This window comes from Neophocaena asiaeorientalis, unplaced genomic scaffold (assembly GCF_003031525.2).
Source record: "Neophocaena asiaeorientalis asiaeorientalis breed wild unplaced genomic scaffold, Neophocaena_asiaeorientalis_V1.1 scaffold7, whole genome shotgun sequence".
NCBI lineage: Eukaryota > Metazoa > Chordata > Mammalia > Artiodactyla > Phocoenidae > Neophocaena > Neophocaena asiaeorientalis.
In genome coordinates, this window is record NW_020185337.1 from 6,828,557 (window position 1) to 6,854,351 (window position 25,795).

At 39.9% G+C, this 25,795-nt stretch overlaps 1 protein-coding gene across 1 annotated transcript in view; it reads right to left on the reverse strand.

The window, feature by feature from the left end:
* The window catches only part of SCOC (short coiled-coil protein), a 36,243-nt gene extending 11,978 nt beyond the window's left edge, over positions 1-24,265 (reverse strand). Inside the window, exon 1 of the mRNA XM_024736203.1 lies at positions 24,118-24,265. Coding sequence (XP_024591971.1) covers positions 24,118-24,187 — 70 coding nt within the window. The 5' untranslated portion in view covers positions 24,188-24,265. The remainder of the gene's footprint in view (positions 1-24,117) is intronic.
* Between the last annotated feature and the right edge of the window lie 1,530 nt (positions 24,266-25,795).

Here is a 25,795-nt window from a genome sequence, read left to right on the forward strand (position 1 = left end):
TCTTTTGGGTATATATCCAGAATTGGAATTGCTAGATCATATGGTAATTCTGTTTTAAAAGCAACTTTTAAAAATGCGATATTAACACAAGAATAGACAAAAAGAAAGTTAGAAAAGCAAGTTCCTGTACCTGGAAGTTGGTATAAAATAAAGACGTCTGGTAAGGAAGAAATGTTGGTAAGGCTGTGGGAAAAACTATTACTCATTATTCTTGGTAGTAAAATTGGCACAGTAACTTTGTTAATTGGCTATATAAAAGACAAATTATGGTGGTTTTAGTGAAATTGGCTATTCGTATAAAAATATGAAATTAGATCCAGATCTCACACCAAAAATAAATTCCAAATGAAGTAAATGTGAAATGTGAAAATACTCTAAACTTTTAGGAAAACACAGATGTCTTTATGACACCACCGTAGAGAAGGATTTGTTAAACCAGACAAAACAGTGTCATTCATTAGGAAAAGATTTTAAATTTTGATTGTTTTATACACAGATGAGAAGACATTTTAATTCAAGTTAAAAGCAAGCCACAGACTGAAATAATATAATAAAGCTCTGAAAATGTAAAGAATTCTGACAAAGATAAAAAAAAATTCAAATAACATAAACAGGCAACTCACAAAAGAGGAAAACTGAGTGGTCAGAAAGATTCTTTTTTAATGTTTACCTTCACTAGTAATCAGGGGGATTTATATTAAAACAAGATAAAGGGGTCAGTTCATTAAGAAGATGCAAAATCGTAACAGTGCTACAAAGTGGCACTGAAGCAAAAACTGATAGAACTGAAATAAGAAACTAGCCTACAACAATAGTCGGAAAGTTCATCACTCCCCTCTCTGTAATTTGTAAAACAAATATACAGAAAATCTGTAAGGATAAAGAACCCAGGACCCAAGCTTGCCTTCCCATTCGAATCACCTAAGAATCTCCTAATAACTCCAAAGAACAGACTACATCCCAGATTTATTAAATTATGGTCTCTAGGGTGGGATACTGACATGAATATTTTTGGAATTTACAAAGGTGATTTCAACAGAGTGCAGGCAAATTGGGGAACTGTTGATATAAAAGACCAGAAAAAAAACTTCTATCAACATATTTGACCCATTTGACATTTATAGAACATTCCACTCAATAACTAGAGAACTTGTCTTCTTTTCAAATGCACATGGAATATTCACCAAAATGGACCATATTCTATCATAAAACAACCTCAACAAATTTTAAATGATTGTAGTCATAACAAAATATTTTCTCTGCCCACAAAGGAATTAAACTAGAAGTCAGTAACAAAAAGATATTTGTAGAAAACCAAGTAGTTGGAAATTAAACTACATGCTTCTAAAGACACTATGGGTCACAAGAGAAGTCACAAGAGAAATTAGAAAATATTTTCAATAAATGTAAACATGTCAAAATTTGTGGGATGCAATGAAGCAGTGCTTAGAGAAATTTCTTTACCATTAAATGCTTATATGAGAAAACCACCTATGAAATAGTCTTGCAAAGAAAGTTTTTTTTTTTTTAATGCAGCCTGACCCAATCAAGTCCATAAACTAGAAATTTAACAGGAAATACAGAGGACAGAGAAATATGTTAAGTCTACCATCTGGATAAGCTTAGCGAAATCTGACAATGGAACAAAACAATAGGACAAGAACAAATAACAAGAAACAAACCCTTTCTTTAACAAATAAATCTCACTGGAAGAAAAAAGAATGGAAAGAAGACTTGTAGATAAAAAGACACTTAAAATACATTTTAAAAAACAGACCCAAAAAACCTATGGTTTATTTTGAATGCACCCTTGGATGATAAAACTAATTTTAAAATGCAAGAAAATGATTACTATAAGTAGGATACGGTAATTCTAGAGCATTCAACTTTTTAAAATTTCAGAATCAAACATATATCTTGCTAGAGAATTTAAACTTAAAGGAAGTCTTTAGACAAGCTATCTGAAGAAGATAACACACAAAAAGGTAAGCATAATATTAGAAGAAGCATATCATTCACAAAATGTTGCAAATTGGATAAAACAGTGTTGCTGATAGTTGTCCTTCAATGAATAGAAAAAAATTCTTGCAATGGCAAAAAGGTGAGAAAAAAGAACAGTACACCCAAGTGATTATAAAAAGGGAGTAGAAACCTTGGCAAACTAGTCATGAAGTGAACATTCATTAAATTATTTACTTACATGGTGTTTCATATTTGCGTTACATTTTTCAATAAAAAATCGTTTAAAAATAGCCACAAAATTCCCTTCTGAATAAGAAAAACATTCAAGTACAAATAGGAACCACTGAAATTGTATAGAAATATTTGATTATAAGATGGATATCCATGTGATCTGGAAGCTGCACATATTATAAACCATCTAAATAAAAGCACAAATTAAAATATTCTTCATAGAGAATGGGGAACTCCAAATGGAAAACTATTTTTACAAGACAAAATATTATGTGAGGAAGAAATAATAAAAAAATAGAGAACCTCCAAGGTTGTTTTGATGTTCTAGTCTGATATACTCTCATCAAGCACATAAAAACTTTGAACTTGTTTGCAGTAATTAGAGGGATCTAAACATACTGTGGATATTTTAAAGTGAAATATGCTAAATGGAGGCATTTTGATAACTTTCAAGTGTAACCAGGTGTGTTCCCTCCTACTTTACACTCATTAATTTGCAAAATGTGTTTCATCTCATTCCTAAAAAAAGAACTCACATTTTCCTTTTTACTTATTTTTTTTCCCTTGAAAGGTTATTGAATTCATTGGAGAATGAATGTTGTCCTGAATTTGGTGAGTAAAGAATATTTTCTGCTTGTGGAAACTTGATTTCAAGACTAGACTTAATAGTATGCTCTACTGCTATTTGGAAATTAAGTTGTTTTTGTATACTTTTCTGAAGATTATAATTTCCTGATAATAACCAATAGTTGGCTAATTTGAACAGAATCATTTTCATTCATCTGTTCAATAGAGAAAATGTAAGAAATTACCAGTGTATTTTTAGTGCTTCTCAGATGAAAATTCAGAAGGATTTCAGGGTCTCCATGGAATCAAGCTTTGAACTTCTTGACAAAAAAGAAAATAGTGAGGAATGATTCTGTGCAGTCTTGATGCTTATTTTTCTCTAGACAAAGTATTGTCTAATCAGTGTTTCCCAAGTATTGGTGCTTATAGCTCTGGTTGAACATGATGAATAGTTACGTATTTTATCATAATAGAAAAATATGAATAATACAACTAGCCCTCAGTTTGCAGATGTTGTTGTTTAGAACAAAGCTAAGTTCAAAAGTGATGTTTAATTAAATGGTTAATTTAATATGGCAAAGATTGCAATGTTGGTATGCAGATGTCTGGTTTGGAAAACCCTGGTCTGTCAACAGTGCAGTAAACATTGGCTTGAAGAAGAGGAAACCTGGGTTCCAGTTCTGACTCACCCTATATGTGTTCATTCAATTCTTCATATATTTCCTAGTTTAAAAGTTACTTTAGTGTTCCTTAGAGCTAGATGCTGTAGCATATTCAGATATTTGAAATTGACTGTAAGGTTATGGGGGATGAATCACTTTACCATAGACCCCTGTTTCCTCAAATGAGGGACTGGGATAAAGTTAATTCTGCCTCTCTAATATTGTATAAAATAACTGAGGAATTTATCAAGTAACACTACCAGTGAGTTATAGCAGTTGGTTCCCCATATTTAAGAGTCAACCATTGATGCTTTGGTTGTGTCTGACAGTCCAGCCCTTAGCACCGTACCTGACATAACATCTGAGAGCTTTCCTGAGTTAGTTATCTTTGAGCCACTCCATTTTAGCTTTTGTGATTTGGGGTTTCTGTGGTTCTCTACACATGAATCTACCACTATCAATCATTTCAGCTGAGTGCCTGTTACACTAAATTTTTATAAAATAATCTGCTTTAAAATTAAGACTAATCATTGGGCTCTTGGAGCATTAAGGGGATTCTGTTTTAATAAAACAAAATGATTCTTTGAAGGGCCTAGGAGTCCGGGTTGCAAGAAAATAAGATTTCATAAAAAGAATGCACATGAGTTGCTAGCAAGTCTCTAAAATGCTGGGCTGCGGATGGATTTTCTTACTTTTGATACACAAATGTAATCCTCATAGTTTTCTGTTTCCCTGGTAACTGTTTACACTAAATAATCAACTTGGGAGAGTTCCTCTGTCAGGCTGTGTCAGGATTTGGGATTTTACACAGCTCGCAAGCTTACAAGTTAGCCTACTATGAGTTCGTGAATGCTGGGAGAAGACATGAGATGCCTGTGTCAGAGTCCAAGGACTCTGTTACTCACAGCGGCGTGAACTTCATGCTGGTTTGCTTCTGTTTCCCATTTCTCCCAAGCCCCCCATAGATGCCTGCACACGCAGAGGGTTATTGTACAGGGAGGAACGCTGAGCTCAGGGAAGCTATTGCTTTTACGGCAAGTGGAAGCAAGCTTGCTCTTCAACCAGGGGAAGGCATTACTTCATCCCTTAGAGTTGCTCTCTGCAAACACACTCTCCGAAACGGCCTGAATAAAGGTCGGGCAGGTCCTTGTGCTCTTGGCAAACCAGCAAGAACTTGCAGTGACACTCAGGGCCCATGGCAGACTGCCCCTCCCCCAAACCTCTAACCTCTTTAGTTTGTGACAAATTCCTATTTTCCTTCCTCCTTCCTTATACAATTATCTCGAGGGAAATAGGAAAAAATGTCTCATAGAGTGTTGGTGGGATGCCTATCAGTCAAAAAGGAAGAAAACTACACTAGCTGGCTTTGAAGAAACATTAGTATTGATAGAAGTCAATGGCATAATCATAGTAAATACATTTTTAAATAAATCAAGTCATATTTTGTAACATTCCCCCACCCTTTCTTTTTCGCTATTCCAGCAGACTTTGCAACAATCAGAAGGAAGGACAAGGCTGTCTGTAGTTTGTTTGAAAACAAATGGTTAAAATTAATAATTGACAGGATAATTAGTAACACCCATCACAGCAAAAGCAGATCAAGGCTTCCCCAACTTGAAGCAGAGATCCAGCCAGGCTCCCTTTCTTTTTCTTTGCTAATGAGGGCAGAAAACGAGAGAACACCTTGCTGCTAAGGAATAGGGGCTTTGCCCATCCTGCTCAGATATGGCCTCTGTGTCTTGTCTAAACGCTGATGACAACTGATTTAAACAGTTCAAGTCCCCTTAAAGCTGTAGAAGAAATAACTCCTCAAGTTATGGAAAGAGCCCAGGACTCCTTGCTACTCATCCTTGTTGTGAGTTCTGGAGTTTGAAGTAGGTTTCCTTTATGTACAACATGAAGCAAGTTATAAGTAAATAGGATGTGATTTTCATTTGGGGAGAAAATTGATATGCCCTTCAGAGGCATCCTGGAGTCCATCCTTCTCACAGAAGTTTCTTCAGAGGTGATCTCTATAGATCTTTATGTTTCAGGGCATTAATTTCACTTAGAGCATTGTTTCTCCCCCTTAAAAAGTTTTATGTCAAAATACGTTTTAGTATATTTTCTAACAAGCATCATTGGCCACAACCCAACTCAGCATTTTAACATTTTCTGGTATGTACCTCTGTGGTTTAGTTTTGGATTTGATGTCAAAGGTGTATAGTCTACTCTTAATATCACCTCAGAAAAGTATCATCAGCTTAAAAAAGCCACTGGTTTTGCCATTCTGCAAGTGACCACCTGCAGACGTGGGAATTTAGAGTGCTTGGTGGTCTGTGAGTACTGAGAGTATCGGAATAGAAACCCTCCTATACCCGATTCCTTAGATCCCTTGAAGAAGAGCCAGCTGATCTTCATGAATGCAGCCCAATTGCCAGTACAGTGTCTACATGTGTGTCTGTAAATACTGGTTGAATGAGTGAGTGAATGAATTTTCTGCTTTGGGTCCTTCCTTTTCCTGTCTCATGAAAATCAGACATATCTATGCTGCATTAGAGGATGACACAGTATTTCCACAGTGTCTTTTCACTTCAGAGCTCACATGACTTTCTATCAAATTATCTCACTGCCCCTTAACACATCCCAGTGAGAGGGCAGCAAAGCCAAAGAAGTCATTTTCCTTATGGTCCAAGTGGTGGTTCTTCACACTTACAGAACATTAGGCACACATGAACCATCATCTAGAGTGACAACTGATGTCACCTCATCATAACTTATGTCTCTGGCAGCTGTCGGGAGATACTCAGAGTACACTAAAAGACACCGTGAACAACACTTAGGGGCCAGAGAGAGGGAACTGCTAGTGACTTCCTGGCATATGTTCTCTTTGAGATGGTACGCTAGTGACCTCTAGTGGCAAAATTGATTCAAGATCAGTTTCTATTGATAATTCACCACAAAAGATTTTTCTTATATCAATCCTGTGTTTTCCATTCATGTAGTAACATTTTCTACTTGTAGAATGACCTTAGTTATGCACAGTGACTTATTTGTAGCTGTTCATATCCAAACATTATTTTCTCATTTCATATAATCAACTTTTGAGCTGAAAGAGCTCTCGAAAGGATTTGTTGGTTTTATTTCATTATGTGTGGAAAATGAGACCCAGAGAAACAAAACGACTTGCCTGAAGTCTCACCTCAGGGGTGGGACTAAAAGTCTAGTAAGTCTAAGGCTCTTTTCAAACTTCAGATGACTGCAGCCCAGCTGACATCTGACTGCAACGGCATCAGGGATTCCCAAGGGAAAACTGCCCAGCTAAACCCCCTGAATCACTGAGCCACAGAACAGTGAGCAAACAAAACGGTTGTTGCCTTACAACACTAAGTTTTGGGGTATGTTATACAGCAAGAATAATCAAAACAAAGAATTTATTTAGGAAATTTCTCTGATTCTATACAAAATAATGAAAAATACAAAATAATATACACCTCTCAGGTACTAGTTAATCTTCTATTAATAGTCAAAAACATCAGCTATAATAAATCAAAGAGCTCTCAGTCCAAGTGAATACATATTCTAACTGATAGAAATATAAGTTCTCCTTCCTCCGCTAAACTACCCATTTTAAAGATATTTACATTTTGAGACTATGGACCCAGTAGAGGATATATGTGTTCTGCACCCTATAAAAATCAATGAGTCAGTCTCAGTCAAAAAGTATCATTGGAACTCCTAATGTGTTGCTCACTTAAGAGAGTACAGACATCTCTCAAAGAATTTATAATCTAGTTGGTAAGACATATCGAACCCACATTAGCTAGAACAACTGTAAAGCAGGGTGGTGCTAAGTATGACAGAACTTCGGAGAGAAGAGAGAGAGTGGGGCTGGATTAAGAGCACATCTGGGGGTAGGGACATGATGGAGAGACCTTCTGACTAGTAGACTTGATATTCTCCCAACTGCAACTATTACAAGAGTTGGCAGTGCTTCTCCCTTCATTTCTTTCTGTATCTCCAATACCTGGCCCATAACAGGGATGCAATATAAACATAGTGAATGAATGGCTGAATGATACGTGTTTGGAGGTAGTAGGAAGTAAGTTGGAAAAAATTAATAAATGAAAGAGTGAATGAATGAATCAGCTGAGGAAAACATGGAAAGCCAAGCAGGAATTTGATCCAGTGGATTCCTAAGGTGGTGAGAGACGTGTTTTCTAGAAAGATATATGGAGAACTAAGTATCCAGAGTGAATCGGTAGGAAGACACTACAGGAGGAGGCATATATAATAACAACAGTAATAGCTAACATTTACTGAGTTCCAACTATCTGTAAGGTGCTGTACTGAGCACTGAACATAAAATAATTCATTCAATCCTTACCATAATCCTATGAGGTAGTTACTATGATTATCTTTACTTTGCACATGAGAAAACTGATATTCCTAGAGGCTAGGTCATATGACTCTATGACTGTTATAAAATTCAGTCGTGAGTGGTAGAGGCAGTGGAAAAGGAGACGAAGGGATATTACCATAAACATTTTTTAAAAAGTAGAAGCAGGATGTGTTAACAGATTAATCAACCATGGAAGATAAAAGTGAAGGAAGGGTCCAAGATGACCATGATTTTTAGTCTCGAGTTCTAGGAAAATGATAGTACCATGTTGCAACTCTCCCACCTGGGTGGCTTACCCTATCAGACACCAGCCCTTTTTCACCCAAGGTTCTGAGAGAGAACTAAGCCCACCTAAGGTATTCATTGCATGAAATAAAATCAATTCTCCCCTTGCATCTAGAAAGGTACTTCTTATGTGGCATCCCTGAGAGAATTGAGAAAGTAGTCACTCAGATCCTTTTCCATGTTCCAAGGTTCTTTTGAGGAAGCCTGGTTGAGAAAGGCTATCATTGTTTAGCAGAAGACTTACTTTTGAAAACTGTATTATTTAGCCTGTTCACCCTTGTCCTTCCCTCAGAAAACAACCTCAAACTGTGTAACTTTGACTAAGAAAGTCCTGGTTCCAAAGTTCTAACTTACAGCAAATTCCTAGCTCTGAGCTGCAGCCTATTTGATGGCCAAATCCACTGAATATATGATGGCCAAATCCACTGAATTCTTCTTGAACTCAATAGCTTGAACTGTTAGTTGTTTTGTTTGTTTTGCTTTGGTTTTTCTGTATGTTTTCCTTACAAAGAATTTTCTTGGAAAGATTTTCCCCTTCCACAGTAACTTTGCCTTCTTAAAATGGTGATTCCAGGACCTAGACTTTGTAGGTTGGTGACACTATACCACTGTGTAGAGAGCCCAGAATCTCCCAGACTCTATAGGTCTTTCCTGAAGCACTGAGTGCTTCTCTCACCACTTGGGTTTGATGTGGTTTCCCTGCCTTGTAATCCACTGAGGTTGGGAAGGGCTTACCTCATGGTGACATTTCACTGGAAGAGTCCTATGTGTTGACCAGAACATCTGTAAACCCCTTTAGGTCAGTCACCAAGCGGATGGAAAAAGGTTTCTAAAGCCTCCTAACCATAAGTCGTTCACCTTTTATATCTTTAAATACATAAAGCTTATGGAATTTTCGGGAAGGGATTATTAGGACTGAGGTGGTGACAGAAAAAGAAAATGAATTGCTGTTTCCGGTGGAACAATAAAGAACTGTGGTGGATTTTAGCCAAGTACAGCCCAAAGTTCATATTTTGAGCTTAGTTTTTGCATATTAGCAGTGACAATTTTACAGACTTCAAAAATCATTTGTTTAGTCAAGGGTATTAGTTGTAGAGAATTTTCCCTTGTACATCACAAGTATTTTTACTATATTGATAATATATGTAACATTTATTCCCCCCTTACCAGGTGCCCCACAGTTTTACAAGAACTATTTTATTTAATTCTTACAAAATGTTTAGAAGGTAGGTACTTGGTATCCCCATGCTATGGAAGAGGAAACTAAAGCTTAGAGAGGTTAAATAACTTGCCCAGTGTTACCACAGTTTGCTGAGCCAGGACTTGATTTCAGGGACTTCAACTACAGAGCTTGGAAACTTAATTATTACTCACTGTTGCCTAAGGAAAAGGCATCCTCCATAAATGAATAATAAGGGAAATAACTAGCCTGTGAAGCAATATTTATTTGTGAATGGTTAATAGACTTAGCAGCAATAATTGTAATGTGCAAATTATATGTGCTTAAACCTAAATTTATCTGAGCTGAAGGCTTCCTCTCCATGTACTAAAATTATAAAACTAAAACTTTCCCCCAAAATCATTCAACTCAGACTAGTGAAGTATTGTTTCATCTCCTGGACCAGAGGAGCAAAAAGTGCAAAGGTCAGGCCATGAGATTAGGAAGAAGGAAATAGGAAGAGGACCTTGGACAGCATAGATATGAGGACAGCATAGATGGGAAGGAGGGAAGGTAGAAAAGAGGGAGGTAGAACAAGGCAGGGAGGGGAGAAACAAGACCAGAGATGTCAGTTGAGAGGGAGAAAAGTCAAGGTAAATACTAAGAACAGAGTGGATTTTAAAATTTGTGGAGGGAATAAGGAAGATGTGAGAAAAAAGAGAAGGCATGAGGTGCAACAAATTAAAGATGCTACGATGAATCAGCCTCTATTAGAATGTTGAAAATGAGACCGAATATGATGGTGTTTTCCTTAAAACAAACGTAGGAGGAAGAGTTACAATAAGTAGTCTAGTGAAATGACAGAGACAGTTTTGCTCTGTATCTTGACCATTTTGTCAACATGGCCCATCTGGTATGTGGAAGTTAAGATCATAACCCTAACATGAATCCTGAATTTGAGGTCCATGTGGAAATAGCAGTGTTTGGCTTATAAACATCCCATCTTCTGAGAGGAATTAAGGTTAACAACTTTGGGGAGCCCAGACACATGGTAATAGGAACACGTGCTGTCTACACCCACCATCCACGTGGTGGCCATTCATTGCAGGGGAAGCACCGCTTGAGGCTCAAACCAGACACACTGAAGTGACAGCCTGAACTGAGAACCTGGTACATAGTAGTCTCTCATTAAATATTTGTTGAGTGGATGAATGGACAAAGAATGTGCAACTTTTCCTTGTTGGTCATTCTTTCCTATCTCTCTTTTGGAGACTAATTTTTTAGAGAAGAAGAAATCAAGTGAGTGTAAGTGAGAATTTTAATAACTCAAGGCAGTAGGAAGAGAATCCATATAGGCTTGATTAAAATACTACATATAAAAGATTTCAAGATAGTAGGTAGCTCTTCCTCTTCTTCTTCTTTAAGGGCACGCTGAGGATTTTTAACCCACTCAATAAATTAGGAAACCATGAGTCTATTCTGATTTACATACATACATACATAATAGTCTGATGTGAAATGGAATATTTACATAGTTTCACAATATCTCCCACCCCCCAAATACTTGCTTATTATTAAAAGAAAAAGGAGTAAGTTACCACCATAACCAAGGGGGCAAAGTGAACCTCACTAGTAAAGGGATAAATAGAAATTATGTACCACCTGATAGGGTGCAATGAGAAGAACACAGCATCACTTCTGATATTCTTGCCAAGTGTATCAATATTGAAGACCCTTTTATAAACTAACTGCTCTATAATCTTTAAAAGTATCAAGGTTACAAAAGTAAAGATTGAGGAATTGTTCCAGATTGAAGGAGGCTAAATCGACATGACAACTAAATGCAATGTATGATTCTAGCTGGGTGCCTTTTCTGTCACGGATATTATCAAGACAACTGGTGAGCCTTAAATGCACTTTGAAGATGAGGTGACAGTAATGTATGAATGTATGACTTTGTTGGTTGTATCATGATTATGAAGGAGATTGTCCTTGTTCGTAGGAAGTGCGCACTAAAGTGTCCGGGGGTGATGGGGCATTGAGTTGGCAACTTACTCTCAAATAATTCAGGAAGAAAGGATCCTTCTTCACATGCTTGCAAGTTTTTGGCACTTGATATTGTTTCAAAATAAAACTTAAACATATAAGATATGACTATGCTGAAGGGTGGCATTTACAATTTAATGTCTTATCTCCCCTTCTCCCCACCCTCTGTGCCTGGTGTGTCCTATAGCCAAATCTACCACTTTCTACATTTTATTTTCCTAATACAAATTTTTGCATGCATCACTAAAAATGCAAAAGGCAGTAGTGATGTTTTGATAGGTGTCCTTAATCCTAGCACTGGTATTTTCACATGCTTCTCAAAATCAGCACTCATGTTAGGATTAATATCTTTCTTCTGTATATCAGAAAAACTTCTGTTAATCTTATCTTTAAGAAAAAAATTATTGTATAAATAGAACATGAAAATGTAATAACATAATCCCTACACATTAGTAAATACATTTTCCGAAGTTCTCGTCCCATCCTAGTCCATATACATAAATTACTTTTACATGGTTGTAATCACAACATAGGTACAATTTTATATTCTACCTTTCTTGTCTGAGCGTACTCCAATATTGTTAGAGAGCCTCTGGGGCTCTTCTTGCCCTCTGAATCTATGATTACATTTTTGAAACAGTGACCTCATAACATAACTAAGGGACCATATTACATTGTTCAATGTCTGCAAAGCACCTTATTGCTTCCACCTTGTCAGTATAATGCAGTTATGCAATCTGGTAATTGCTGTCCTGATGCACTGTCATTTGATGAAGGCTTTGAAGTCACTCAGACCTGGGCTGCTATCCCAGCTCTGCTTCATACAAGTTCTTAAACCTTTCTGAGCCCCAGTCTTCAATCTCAAAAACAGGGATAATAATGTCTGTCACATGCTATTTGTGAGGATTAAATGAGATAATGAATGTGAAGTTCTGAGCACAGCACCTGGGATGTATTAAGTTCTCAATAAATGTTATTAACATTTATCTAAGAGACACATGACTAGTTAATAGAATGTGGGCTCACTCCAAATACTTAATTTTGTGACTCTCTTAGTTTTATTTGTGATGAATGTGGGTTATTTTTTAGATGGTATCAAATATCCAAAGAGTTCACCAGGATTTCTAAAGAAACCAACTGGTTTTCCTAATTGTCTCCAGAATTGAGAACCTATAGGAAAATTAGAGTGACAGGTGACTAATCATCTTTCTTCAATGTCTGCTTTAGATTACCTGTCTCCCACACCCCAAAACAAAAGGTTGGCAAAAAAGAATCCCTTAAAAATGTAATCATTGGAACATGACAGAAATATTAAACATACAGTTTGCTTTTCAAAAATGACCAGTTAGCTGTGAATTTGCCTAATTCCTTTTACAGTCAAATGATTACATACTATGGAAAATGGATAATGTCCCAACTTACAAAATGGACCAACAAAGGAGATACTGTTTGTGTTAGCAGGAAATATTCTACAAGTACTATTCTTTGAGAAATTCCTTGAAACATAGGCTCTCCCTGGGCAATTGTGTGTTTGACGATCACTAAGTATTTCACAGAGAGGCACTGGCTGAAAATGTTAGTGTCTAGGGGCCAACCATCATTGCTAACTGTGACTGGCTCAAATTATATATCAACTGTGTTTTCTGGGGTTTTTTAAACATCTTTATTGGAGTATAACTGCTTTACAATTGTGTGTTAGTTTCTGCTTTATAACAAAGTGAATCAGCTATACATATACATATATCCCCATATCTCCTCCCTCTTCATCTCCCTCTCACCCTCCCTATCCCACCCCTCTAGCTGGTCACAAAGCACCTAGCTGATCTCCCTGTGCTATGCGGTTGCTTCCCACTAGCTATCTATTTTACATTTAGTAGTGTATATATGTCCATGCCACTCTCTCACTTCGTCCCAGCTTATCCTTCCCCCTTCCCGTGTCCTCAAGTCCATTCTCAACTACGTTGTATTTACAGAAATTCTGTTTTTACACTATTTTAAAGCAGAAGGGACAGGAATCCCCTGTACATTGAGGAACACTGTCATAGCACAAAGAAGCTCAAGCCATTTAAAATTCTAAAATTAAAAAGGATAAGAAACAGTGTTGAAAAAACATCTTCTAGATACTTTTATAAACAAAGCTTTCTAAATAGTTATCATGACCTTAGAGAAACCCACTAACCTTTTCACCAAGAATGCAAATGAAAGCAAAATATTCACATAGATGAAGGAATAATAGTTGTCTTTTGTCTGCTTGGAAAAGGTAGTGAAGATTCTCAGGAGGGATAAGAAAGGACGAATGTGTTTTAAAATGCAAGCTTTTTCCACTTTTACTCGTGTCATGCTACCAGCGAGGAGAGAACCAAGGCATGTGCACAGCCAAGTAGTCTGAGCCAAAGTCATTAAGCTGACAATGAAACGTGTGTGTGGAGAAACAAGGGAGCAATGATTAAATGGGGAAGAAAGCCAGTAAGGGCTGAAAAGGGGTGACTGTTGGCTGTGTGCATCCCAGGGAGGCTGGTGGAGGGAAGATTCAGGTCGCTCTAACAAAAAGTTGGCAAGGAACAAACACATGAAAAGATGCTCAACATCACTAATCATTAGAGAAATGCAAATCAAAACTACAATGAGGTATCACCTCACACTGGTCAGAATGGCCATCATCAAAAAATCTACAAACGATAAATGTGGGAGAGAGTGTGGAGAAAAGGGAACCCTCTTGCACTGTTGGTGGGAATGTAAATTTATACAACCACTATGGAGAACAATATGGAGGTTCCTTAAAAAACTAAAAAGAGAACTACCATATGACCCAGCAATCCCAGTACTGGGCATATAACCCTGAGAAAACCATAATTCAAAAAGAGTCATGTACCACAATGTTCACTGCAGCTCTATTTACAATAGCCACGCCATGGAAGCAACCTAAGTGTCCATCAACAGATGAATGGATAAAGAAGATGTGGCACATATATACAATGGAATATTACTCAGCCATAAAAAGAAATGAAATTGAGTGATTTGTAGTTTGGTGAATGGACCTAGAGTCTGTCATACAGAGTGAAGTAAGTCAGAAAGAGAAAAACAAATACTGTATGCTAACACATATATATGAATCTAAAAAAATGGTATTGATGAACCTAGTGGCAGGGCAGGAATAAAGATGCAGACATAGAGAACAGACTTGAGGACACAGTGGGGGAAGAGGAAGCTGGGACGAAGTGAGAGAGTAGTATTGACATGTATACACTACCAAATGTAAAACAGACAGCTAGTGGGAAGATGCTGCATAGCACAGGGAGATCAGCTCTGTGCTTTGTGACCACCTAGAGGGGTGGGAGGGAGGCTCAAGAGGGAGGGGATATGGGGATATATGTATACATATAGCTGATTCACTTGGTTGTGCAGCAGAAACTAACACAACATTGTAAAGCAATTTTACTCCAATAAAGATGTAAAAAAAAGCTGGCAAGGGAGGCTCACTATTCTCCTGGCCATTCATGGGGGCTGCCACTGAGTCCCTTCCCTTTCCAATGTCAAATTCAAGGATTGAAAATGAAGGTTAAAGCCTATCCGTGAAAGCAAAACATGTCTTTCTGAAACAGCTTTTACAACAACTCTGATTCTGTGATTGGAGTACATATTGTTTCCTGTAGGGTCACTGAGAGCTTTTGAATCACTTAAACATCATTCCTAGGGTGGAGGAGCACAGCTGAAGCTGGTTCCTCCAGTCTGCCCTGCTCTTTAAGCATCACCCTCCTTCTCTCTACACTCCAGATTCTGTTTGAAGGCTCAAAGAGAACCTTCAAAGGATCTCTCAGGGGAACCCCAAGCGTCTAAGGAAACCAGGCTCTGACCCTCAAATTCGGAACAAGTCAGGCAGGCTGGAGGCCTGTGAGGGGAAATGTGTCCAAAGTGGATCCAATCCAATTGGAGCCTTTTTGAAATGAAGGTCCCCATGATGGAAAATAGCCCCCTGGCTCCCTTCTTGACAGGAAAAAGACGTGGGGAAGGTCAGCATCTCATTAGCTCATGAGCTCAGGTAAATCAAATTCACCCTTGATCTTTTGAATCTCCTCTGGATTTTTCTCTAGGAAAAAAAATTAGCACAATTATGAAGGCTTTCATATAAATTTAACGTAAAACATTCTTACTCCCTTTTTTGTTGTTGTTAATCTAATAAAGAAAAAACACATTACTGATACAAGGCGATTGATGGATGGTTTTGTCTTTTAAGGGAAGAGTCAAAATATTAATACTTACGTTTTGATGAGAAAATTAGAGAACAATCTAGATTACTGAGAATATTTAGATGCTGCCCTAACATTCTGTTTCTTAAGTTTGTTTATTAAAACTAGTTTTTGCATTATGCTAGATTGTTTTATTTCAGTTAAGTGGATTTCTTCTGATGGAAGATTTTTTTTCGCAGAAAGCACTTACAATTTCTAGCGATACATTAGTGACCCCAGAGTCATAGCACTCTCAGAAGCTACTGAGAAGCAGAGTTAATCTCCTTTTTCTTATTGAATCTCTTCTGCTAAGTCTCAAAGGCATTTTGCTGGGCCAGGGGAGGTATTCCCAATGCCACTGTCCATATTATCTTCAGCTTACAGGAAGAGATATTTCACTTGGCCAATGACATTATGTATACTTATATGGATCCCAAATGCCAATTAAGATTTGCTGAAACTTTCTGCCATTGCTGGTGCAACGAACACCCTTGTTCAAGCCACTAAAAACAAAAACACTTGTACCATTCTAGAGGTGATCTCTTTTGGCATCTCTAAGTATGTCTGAATAATCTTTTAAATTAATATTCATGGCCAAATTCATTGGAGGGTGTAAACTGAGGTGAAGCAGGGAGCGCTTCACTGTTCCTGACCAGCACATGCGACCAACCCTCACCTCATCCTTGTGTACTTATTGAAGGATGCCTCCACTCCAGGAGTCATCAGCACCATATCCTCCCATGAGGTCCAGGGTAACGCAGTCAAGCCGTTACCAGCAGTGCAGGGGACGCTGGAGCGTGGTGCTGGCTGCAAACACTGGCTCCATTCACCATCAGAAAAGAAAAGCCTGCTCCCTTTTTTCGGACAAGACTCCTGCTATGACTCAGTGTGTCTCCCAGCTGGGTAGCCACGAGTATGTTTCCTTCTTTAGCCCATATTATAATGGAGGGTGAGATGAAAAGGAATACAGGCCCTTGATACCTTGGAGTGCTAACTAATGCAGGGCGTCGTGTCTGATCTGCTGCTTGGCTGAGGCGATGGCAGATGGCCTTCTGAAAGCTTTTCAAACCCAGACCGCTTTCAGCGGGGCATGAGGGGGGTATTGTTACATTTTCCAAACGGTGGTAGGAAGAGGTACCAAATAAAAGCACACGACAATTGTGCCACTTCTCCAGGAAGCTTATTACCGCCTTACAACGAGGGCTAATTGGGATGCCAAAAACAGATGCAGAAGCAGCTTTGACTATTATCCAGGAGAGATTTTAGAGAGCAGAGTCAGGAAGGAGGCTGAGGCATAAAGGAGGACAGTGGTGGGAAGAATGTTGGCAGGGAAGAGGTGAGGGCCAGGATGAAGAGGAAAAAGAGGAGCTATCTTATTTGTATCAGAAGAGAATCATGCTCTTGTTTAAAGGGTTTGTTCGTATCCACCCCCCGCCCCCTTCTACCACAAGCCTCTGTATCAGGAAGACATCAGCAGTCCCGCTTACAGAGCAGCATCCACAGGGCGGTGCCGTTACCATGACAGCCAATGTTGACAAATCTTGGAGCCTTTTAAGAAACTTGTGTGTGATCTCTTTGAAGTGGGCAAAGGAGGAACTAAAATGTACTGAATACTTACTGTAGGCCAGGCTGGTTCAGGAAGCCTCCTTTATTATTTCATTTAATCTTCAAAACAATTCAGAGACATACTCTTATGATCATTTCATGACCTAGGAAACTGAGGCTCAGGGATGTTACATAACTCGCTAAAAGTCCAACAGACTCAAGTCCAGGAATTTCTGACTCCAAAGTTCAAGCCCTTTCTTCCACACTACTCTGAGCCAATTCTCCAAATAGCCAGGTCCTGTCTACTACCTGGCAAGTGATAGTAGGTGCTCAATAAATGTTTTCTGAAAGCAAAACTAAATGACCCAGAAGTGGAGATAGGAAAGAAACTCTTAAAACTAGAAATGATTTAGGAAAGCTGACCTTAGGAGTCTATTCTCAGCTAGGGGCCCTCATCCCAGTGTACACACAAACTCAATCAGAATTATTTGGCCAAAATGTTTTGAGTGTCTATTAGGTGCCAGACATTGGGTTAGGTGCCAGAAGTACAGACATTTTAAAACCCAGGTTCCATCTTCCAGCAGCTCACAGTCTGTTGGTGGAAGGAACCCATATACATACAAGTATAATATGCTGTGAAAAAATATAGGTAGAGATAAGCTTGGCATTCTGAGAAAGGAGAAAGGAAACCTTACTCAGCCTGGGAAGGTCAAGGAAGGCTTCCTGGAGGAGGTGATGCCTGGATGGGTTCTTAAAGGATGAATAGGAATTAGCCAGGCAAGAAAGGGTGAGTTTTGTTATTCCAGGCAAAGAGAGCAGTATGAGCAAAGTCCAGAGGCATGAAATAGACAGCATGTGCATAGAACATTAAGTGTTTCCTACTGAGCCCAAACTTTGTGGCAGGAAATGACACTGAAGAGATAGGTAGAGCCAGGAAGAGGGAGACTTTAAATGCCAAGTTAAGTGTCTTGGACTTCAGCCAGCAGGGGATGCAAGGCATCGATCGGTCTCTGCAGGGAGAGGGAGTGATATAGGCAGTGTGGAGGAGAGATGTGAAGGGATAGAAATTGAAATAGGAAGAACAGTTGGGCAGTTGATGCTGTGGTTTATGTGGGAGATGATGAGGGCCTGATCAGGGAAGTGGTGATAAGATTGGAGAAGGCCAGATTAATTTGAGAAACATTTTCAAGGTCAAGTCAACAGGAATCAGTGCTTTGATTGGGTTGTGAGAAATGATAATGGGACGACATGTGAATTTCTCGCTTTAGGAACTGGGTAGATGATGCGGCCATTCATTAAAATTATGAATCATACGTGGGAGCAGATTATGGGGTTCCCAAGGGGTAAGATGAGTTCATTTGACACCTGGGACATATCTAGGTTCTAGCAAGCAGTTGGATTATGAATCAGAAACTAAGAAGAGAGATAAAGACAAACGATAAAGATTTGAGAACAGAAGTCTGAAAATACCTTCTTCTGCAGTCATATCTGACCTGCAGATGTGTTTTGTTTGGACTTCCATGATATTGTTTTTAAAATTAGGATTCGGTGGAAAACAGGGAAGAATCAGGAAGTTGCACCAAAAAAACCCCTGTATTTTTGGTGTCTCTTGAAAACTGTGCTTTTTTGCATTTCCATTCTTTCATGACAGCAGTCAGCTAGAAGTGGGAAGCAGCTTGGCTCTCTGAGCAGGGCACATGCTCTTCAGGAGCCTCAGTCCTCACCTGGCTGGGCCCCTGGCCTAGAGGCTCAGCGTTGGTTGCTATCTCATCATCACAATTGCTGTTGCCTTGCTTACAGTAGAGTTAAAAGAAAAGTAAACTTTTCTTGTTCTCTTAATCAAAAGTAGCAAAAGAAATCTAGTCCAAGAGGACTGTGTGTTTCAAAGAAAATGGTGTTGTGAAATTAATAATGTTCCCATATATTTGATGTGCAAACCAACCATGTCCTTGTTGAAAGAATTAAACTTGAAACATCACTGTGAAATAAACCATATTAAGAGTAATATCTGCTACATGTAAAAGATACATGATGACTTTCCATTTGTTTGTATCTTCTTTAGTTTCTTTCATCATTGTTTTGTAATTTTCATACCACCCAAAGTCTTTACTATTGTTAAATTGTCCATACCACCCAAAGCAGTCTACACACTCAGGGCAGTTCCTATCAAAATCCCAATGGCATTTTTTACAGAAATAGAAAAAACAATTCTAAAGGTAATATGAAACCACAAAAGCCCCCAAATAACCAAAAAAAACCTGAGAGAAAAAAAGAACAAAGGTAGAGGCATCACACTTCGTGATTTCAGAGTAATAAAAATATATTACAGAGGTGGACCTTCAAGATGGCAGAGGAATAAGACGTGGAGATCACCTTCCTCCCCACAAATACATCAGAAATACATCTACATGTGGAACAACTCCTACAGAACACCTACTGAACGCTGGCAGAAGAACTCAGACTTCCCAAAAGGCAAGAAACTCCCCACGTACCTGAGTAGGGCAAAAGAAAAAAGAAAAAACAGAGACAGAAGAATGGGCACGGAACCTGCACCTCAGGGAGGGAGCTGTGAAGGAGGAAAAGTTTCCACACACTAGGAAGCCCCTTAGCGGGCAGAGACTGCGGGTGGCGGAGGGGGGATGCTTCAGAGCCACGGAGGAGAGCACAGCAACAGGGGTGCGGAGGGCAAAGCAGAGAGATTCCCACACAGAGGATCGGTGCTGACCAGCACTCACCAGCCCGAGAGGCTTGTCTGCTCACCCACCGGGGCGGGCCGGGGCTGGGAGCTGAGGCTTGGGCTTCGGAGGTCGGATCCCAGGGAGAGGACTGGGGTTGGCTGCGTGAACACAGCCTGAACGGGTTAGTGCACCACAGCTAGTGGAAGGGAGTCCAGAAAAAAGTCTGGACCTGCCTAAGAGGCAAGAGTCCATTATTTTGGGGTGCACGAGGAGAGGAGATTCAGAGAACCTCCTAAATGAGCTCCAGAGATGGGCATGAGCTGCGGCTATCAGTGAGGACACCAGAAATGGGTATGAGACACTAAGGCTGCTGCTGCCGCCACCAAGAAGCCTGTGTGTAAACACAGGTCACTGTCCACACCTCCCCTCGTGGGAGCCTGTGCAGCCCACCACTGCCAGGGTCCCATGATCCAGGGACAACTTCCCCAGGAGAATGCACGGCACGCCTCAGGCTACTGCAATGTCACACTGGCCTCTGTCAGCACAGGCTCGCCCCACATTCATATTATAACTACTGTACCCCTCCCTGCCCCCGGCATGAGTGAGCCAGAGCCCCCTAATCAGCCACTGCTTTAAACCTGTCCTGTCTGGGTAGGAACAGAAGCATGAGGGCGACCTACACGCAGAGGTGGGGCCAACTCCAAAGCTGAACCCCAGGAGCTGTGGGAACAAAGACGAGAAAGGGAAATTCCTCCCAGCAGCCTCAGAAGCAGTGGAGTAAATCCCCACAATCAACTTGAGGTACCCTGCATCTGTGGAATACCTGAATAGACAACGAATCAACCCAAAATTGAGGCAGTGGATTTTGGGAGCAACTGTAGACTTGGGGTTTGCTGTCTGCGACTGACTTGTTTCTGACTTTTATGTTTATCTTAGTATAGTTTTAGTGCTTGTTATCATTGGTGGATTTGTTTATTGGTTTGGTTGCAATCTTCTTTTTCTTTATTACTTTTTTATTTTAATTTAAAATTTTAATTATTTTATTTTATATTATTTATTTATTAAAATTCTTTCTTTCTTTCTTTCTTTCTTTTCTCCCTTTTCTTCTAAGCCATGTGGCTGACAGGGTTTGGTGCTCTGGCCTGGTGTCAGGCCTGAGCCTCTGAGGTGGGAGAGCCGAGTTCAGGACATTGGTCTACCAGAGACCTCCCAGCCCCACGTCATATCAATTGGCAAGACCTCTCCCAGAGATCTCAGTCTAAATGCTAAGACCCAGCTCTACCCAATGGCCAGCAAGCTCCAGTGCTGGACACCCCATGCCAAACAACTAGCAAGAACGCTGGGGCTGGGGACACACACCAAAAACAATGGGAACTATAAAACTGCAGCCTGTGGAAAGGAGACCCCAAACACAGCAAGTTAAGCAAAATGAGAAGACAGAGAAATACACAGAGATGAAGTAGCAAGGTAAAAACCAACCAATGCTATGAGACTAGATATCAATTAAAGGAAAAAATCTGTAAAAAATACAAACACATGGAGGCTAAACAATACACTACTAAATAACCAAGAGATCACAGTGTCCAGAGCCTGTGCTCCGCAACGGGAGAGGCCACAGCAGTGAGAGGTGCGCGTACCGCAAAAAAAAAAAAAAAAGAAAAGATACATGATGGAGAAACCTAATAAACTGAAATGAGCATAGAAATTTCAATGGTTTGTTTTGGAAACTGAATGAAATAAACAATGATATACCATTGTCTCTTTCCCACAAATACACTGCTTGGCCCTAAATGTGTTTGAATTTACAAGCTGTTTTAGAGTCACTGGTATATAGTGTGGAACCAGAGAGAGAAGGAAAGCAGGCCAAGGGCAGAATCTTGGGGAAAGACTTGTAGGAAAGAGTTCCCAAAGGAGCCTGAGAATGATGAGGAGAGGTTAAAGGAGAACCTGAGAACTGTGGTAGCATCAAAGCCAGGGGATCAGAAAGACAGGAAGGAAGGACAGATCAATACTATCAAATGTCTTTGTCCTGAACTGTGTGTCTGTCACCCAGAAGGGAGGCCAGTGCAACAACCGTACAGCTTAGACCAGAGATTCCCAAACTACCTTGGTTCACGGTGCCCTTCATTTTAAGTTATTTTTTTACAGTTCTCCAAGGCCAAGGGAAATACCAAACAGTTCCACAAATTAAGTATTCAGGTCCAAACATCTTAATAAGTATTTGTGGCCTTAAAACTTAGTAATCATTTGAAAAAAAAAACACTATACCTAAGCTTAAAGAAATTTCAATTTCTTTAAAACTTCATTCTTAAGTTTTCCTTCTTAACAGCAGGAAACTCAGCATGGAAATAGATGTTATTGAAAGAAATGTAGGTCAATCTAATGTGAAATTGTGAACAAGCTGCATTTGTTTCATCATAATTTGTCTTCCCATTTTTATTTATCAAAGACCAAGAACCTCTTATTAACAAGAGCATACCAGTACTGCCACATCAAATTGATACACTTATCTCCAAAAGCCAAAGAACATGGGGTTTCAGTTCTTTCCTGCTACAAGTACCTGAGCAATTTCTATTTGCCGTCTTGGAAAGCTGAAGCAGCACGAATCAGAGCTAGTGCCTCAGCCCACTGCTGGTTACCACGCTGGACCATCACTGAAGGCCCCTGGTGCCCCAAGATTCTGTGACTCGTCTGCCCAGGGATGAGGAGATCTTGAGGGCGAGCAAGGAGCCTTCAAAGCCCTCCCTCGGCTGCGACAGCTCACCACCAACCCAGGCATCCTGCTTACCCCGTCCCAGTTTATCACTTTATTCCGCGCCTACGCCTACTGCCGGCCTCACATTCGGTTAGCTAACAACTTCGACGGTGTCCCTCTCCAAACCGTTGACAACCTTGGATTAGACGCCTGACTTCAAATCCCCGCCCTCCTCTGCTTTTGTGGGCCCTGGAAGCGCGAGGGCGGCAGAGGATGAGACGCGGAGGGTTAGGGATGAGGCGGTGCCGAGGACTGGATGAAAGTCATCTGTTTCACAAAGGCTTCTTCTCAGCCTCAGCGAGCATCAGCTTTCAGACCCAGCCCACGTCACAAGGGAGAAAGAATCCTGGGCGGGGGCGTCTTCGGAGCAAGCCAGCGCCCCGTAGGAACCGCACGCGCCCACGGCATATAGGACTCCCCACGCGCACGCTCAGAGCTCATCGTGCCTTCCACGAGCTAAGGAGCAGGTTTTCCCAGGTCTTTGTTTCCTTCGCTGCCATATGCAGCTCTGTCGTTTTTCTAAAACGCCCTGATGGGAGCATGTGAAGGCCAGCGGTATCCCACTTCTTCAACAGCCCGGGGACCTTGTACTTTTCCTCGCGTCGTAAAGGCTGAAAATGCGCCTGTTTGATTTTCAAAGCCCCCAGCATGTTTATGCGGTGCCAGGAGGCCAAGCTTAGCTCTGGCTGGCTGGCAGTTCGGCTAATTGGCCACACTTTAGAAAGAGGCTTTTTGAATCTGAGCATTTAGGGAGAAAGTGGAGAAGCGTGGCTGTATGAAAGCAATTGATGTTAAATATTCATGTTCTGCTCTGTTAATCAGAATCAGTAACCCCCATTGCTTAGCTGCAGTCTTGCTGGCTTCTATGACTGTGCTAAGGGAACTTGGATACAAAACAACTTCCCCAAACCACCCCCCCACCAGTTAACATTGTGCCACTCAGCAGTGTCTGTTTTCTCTCGGATGTTGAATGAGCCATAGTTACCCCTTCCATCAGCGTTTTAGAACCACTGCTCCCCTCTTTTTCCTTCTCTTGTGTGGAATTCAGCAAACTTTGTCCTTGCTTAAAAACCGGACATTTTCTGCAGTAATTTTTAAAGCGAATTGCAGTGTATTCTAGTTCATTTTTCAGAAATGGTAAAATTATTTCACGAAATAGAGAAGTAGTGGACTATAATTGAACAAATTGGAGTAATAATATCCTAGGTTGTTTTAGGTCTTCTCTCATCACTGACTTCATATTGGCAAACTGGTGCTAAGTAATATAAATGGGGCGTCTGTACTTTATATATATAACATACACTTTACATATGTTGAGGTCATGTTTCCTGAGCTCTTAGGAAATAAACATTTTATATTTTTATTTGTCAACTGATTTTTTAAAGTACGTGTAATTCAACCACAAGAACCTTTAAAATAATCACTTAATTTTAAAGGAAAAAGAAAAATAGCTCTTAATTAAACATTTTTTTGGTTTTATTTTTGTAGCTATATTTTTTCAAGTTTTCTACAATGACTATGTTTTACCATTATAATAAAAACAATAAAAACTATAGTTTTAAAAAACAGCTGAGCAGTTGCTGAATTTTATGTTTCAGAATTCATCAGGTTCTTCCTTACCTGTGTCGTCTGCAAGAGAAATGTTGGTGAAAGTACGATCCTCCTCTTCCTCTTGGCTGGACCCGTCCATCTTGTTCACTTTTCAGGCCTGTTAGTGAGAAAAATGGGGGCAGGGGGAACGGCAGTTCTCTCATGTGATCGCCCTTGTTAAATAATTAATAAATGAGCGCCCATGTAGGTGCTATCTGATCCTTGCACAAGCCACCCTCTTCCTGCTTTCCACCTGAGGAGTTCTTAGTGCGTGTTGTGGACCTAACCGGAAATGATTAGAGACCCAAGTTAAAGAGTTACAAACCTTTACCTGAAGCAGTTGAGTTGGCACTCCTGCTGTACTCTGGCTAGATGTCAAACCTCGCCTTCAATCCAGTATCAGTTTCCTTAGACTGAATTGTCCAAGAACATTGTCCCAAAAGCCCTGGAATGAGGTTGGGGGGAGAAATTGAGTTTTATGTGATTAACAAATCTTTTGGACACCTACAATAAAATTCTAAGGGATTTGGGTCAGTGACCTAGCACATGACTTGGTCACAGAGCCTCAATTTCCTATCCGGTATCACAATGTCTTCTGTAAGGATTAATAATGACTCCAAACAATCAGGCATATGTGAGGGAATAAGATTCTCTATGTATTAAGCTCATCAGTGCTCTCTCATATTATTGTATATTACTCCATGAAATCTCATTAAAATGACAAGATCTCCCTTCTCTATTTCTGGAGGAGCCAAAGGGGAGAGATGTTGGGCTTGCCAGCCCTTAGGCCAAAGGCCCTTTGCTAGAGGAGGAAATTTTCTTGTACAGCTGTTTTTCTTTGCCCCTAGTCCCCCTCGATATACATAAACAAACCCAAAACTTTAAAAAAATTTTACATCATCACTCTTTGGGGGAAAAAATCAGCCAAATTTGATGAAGAATTTTAAGCAGGTATTAAAATTGAGCTACTACATGCTATATTTTGCCCTAAGTGCTTTGATACATAGGATTTTTTTTATTCATCTGAGTTCATTATTGCTATATCAAGCAAAATGGATGTAAGCTGTTGGAAATCCTAATGTTAAAAATTAAATTTCACTAGAATTCCCCCTAATTTTCCAATTCCATCCTACACATATTATGTGCCTATTTGATACAAGCTGGGGACTTTGGAGGGCTCAAAGTAAGAAATAGCTATTGCTGTTAATAAGCTTATTAAAAAGCTCAAAGGCAAGATTCATTGAGGTTTAAGAAGGTAAAGAGTATACATGGTTGGCAGATCTTGAAAGACTTAGAGAAAGTGACATCTGAGTTGCTTGATCAGTGACAAGTGGTATCCAATAGGCAAAAATGGCCGGGTGGTGAGTGCTTTCTCAGTGAAGGGACATGGACAAAGGCTCAAAGATGAGGAAGCATTAGGCACATTTGGGAACCAAGAGTGGAAGGTACATGCAGCTAAGAGATAGTAGATAAGGTGGCATATAGGTAAAGTTCATAGCTAAGAGAGTTTTGAATGCCAGACTATGTTAGTCCTCTAAGAATCGGACACTAAAGTAGGATTAAAAGGGTGAGAGAATACAGGGATGGAACCAGGAAAGGCTGGGAGAGCCATCAGAACATGATGCAGAGCTGACAAAGCAGGATGGAAAGTCTAGCTTGTCCTTCAGACTAGGGAAATTTCAACAAGGTTGTCAAAGAGTACTCAAGC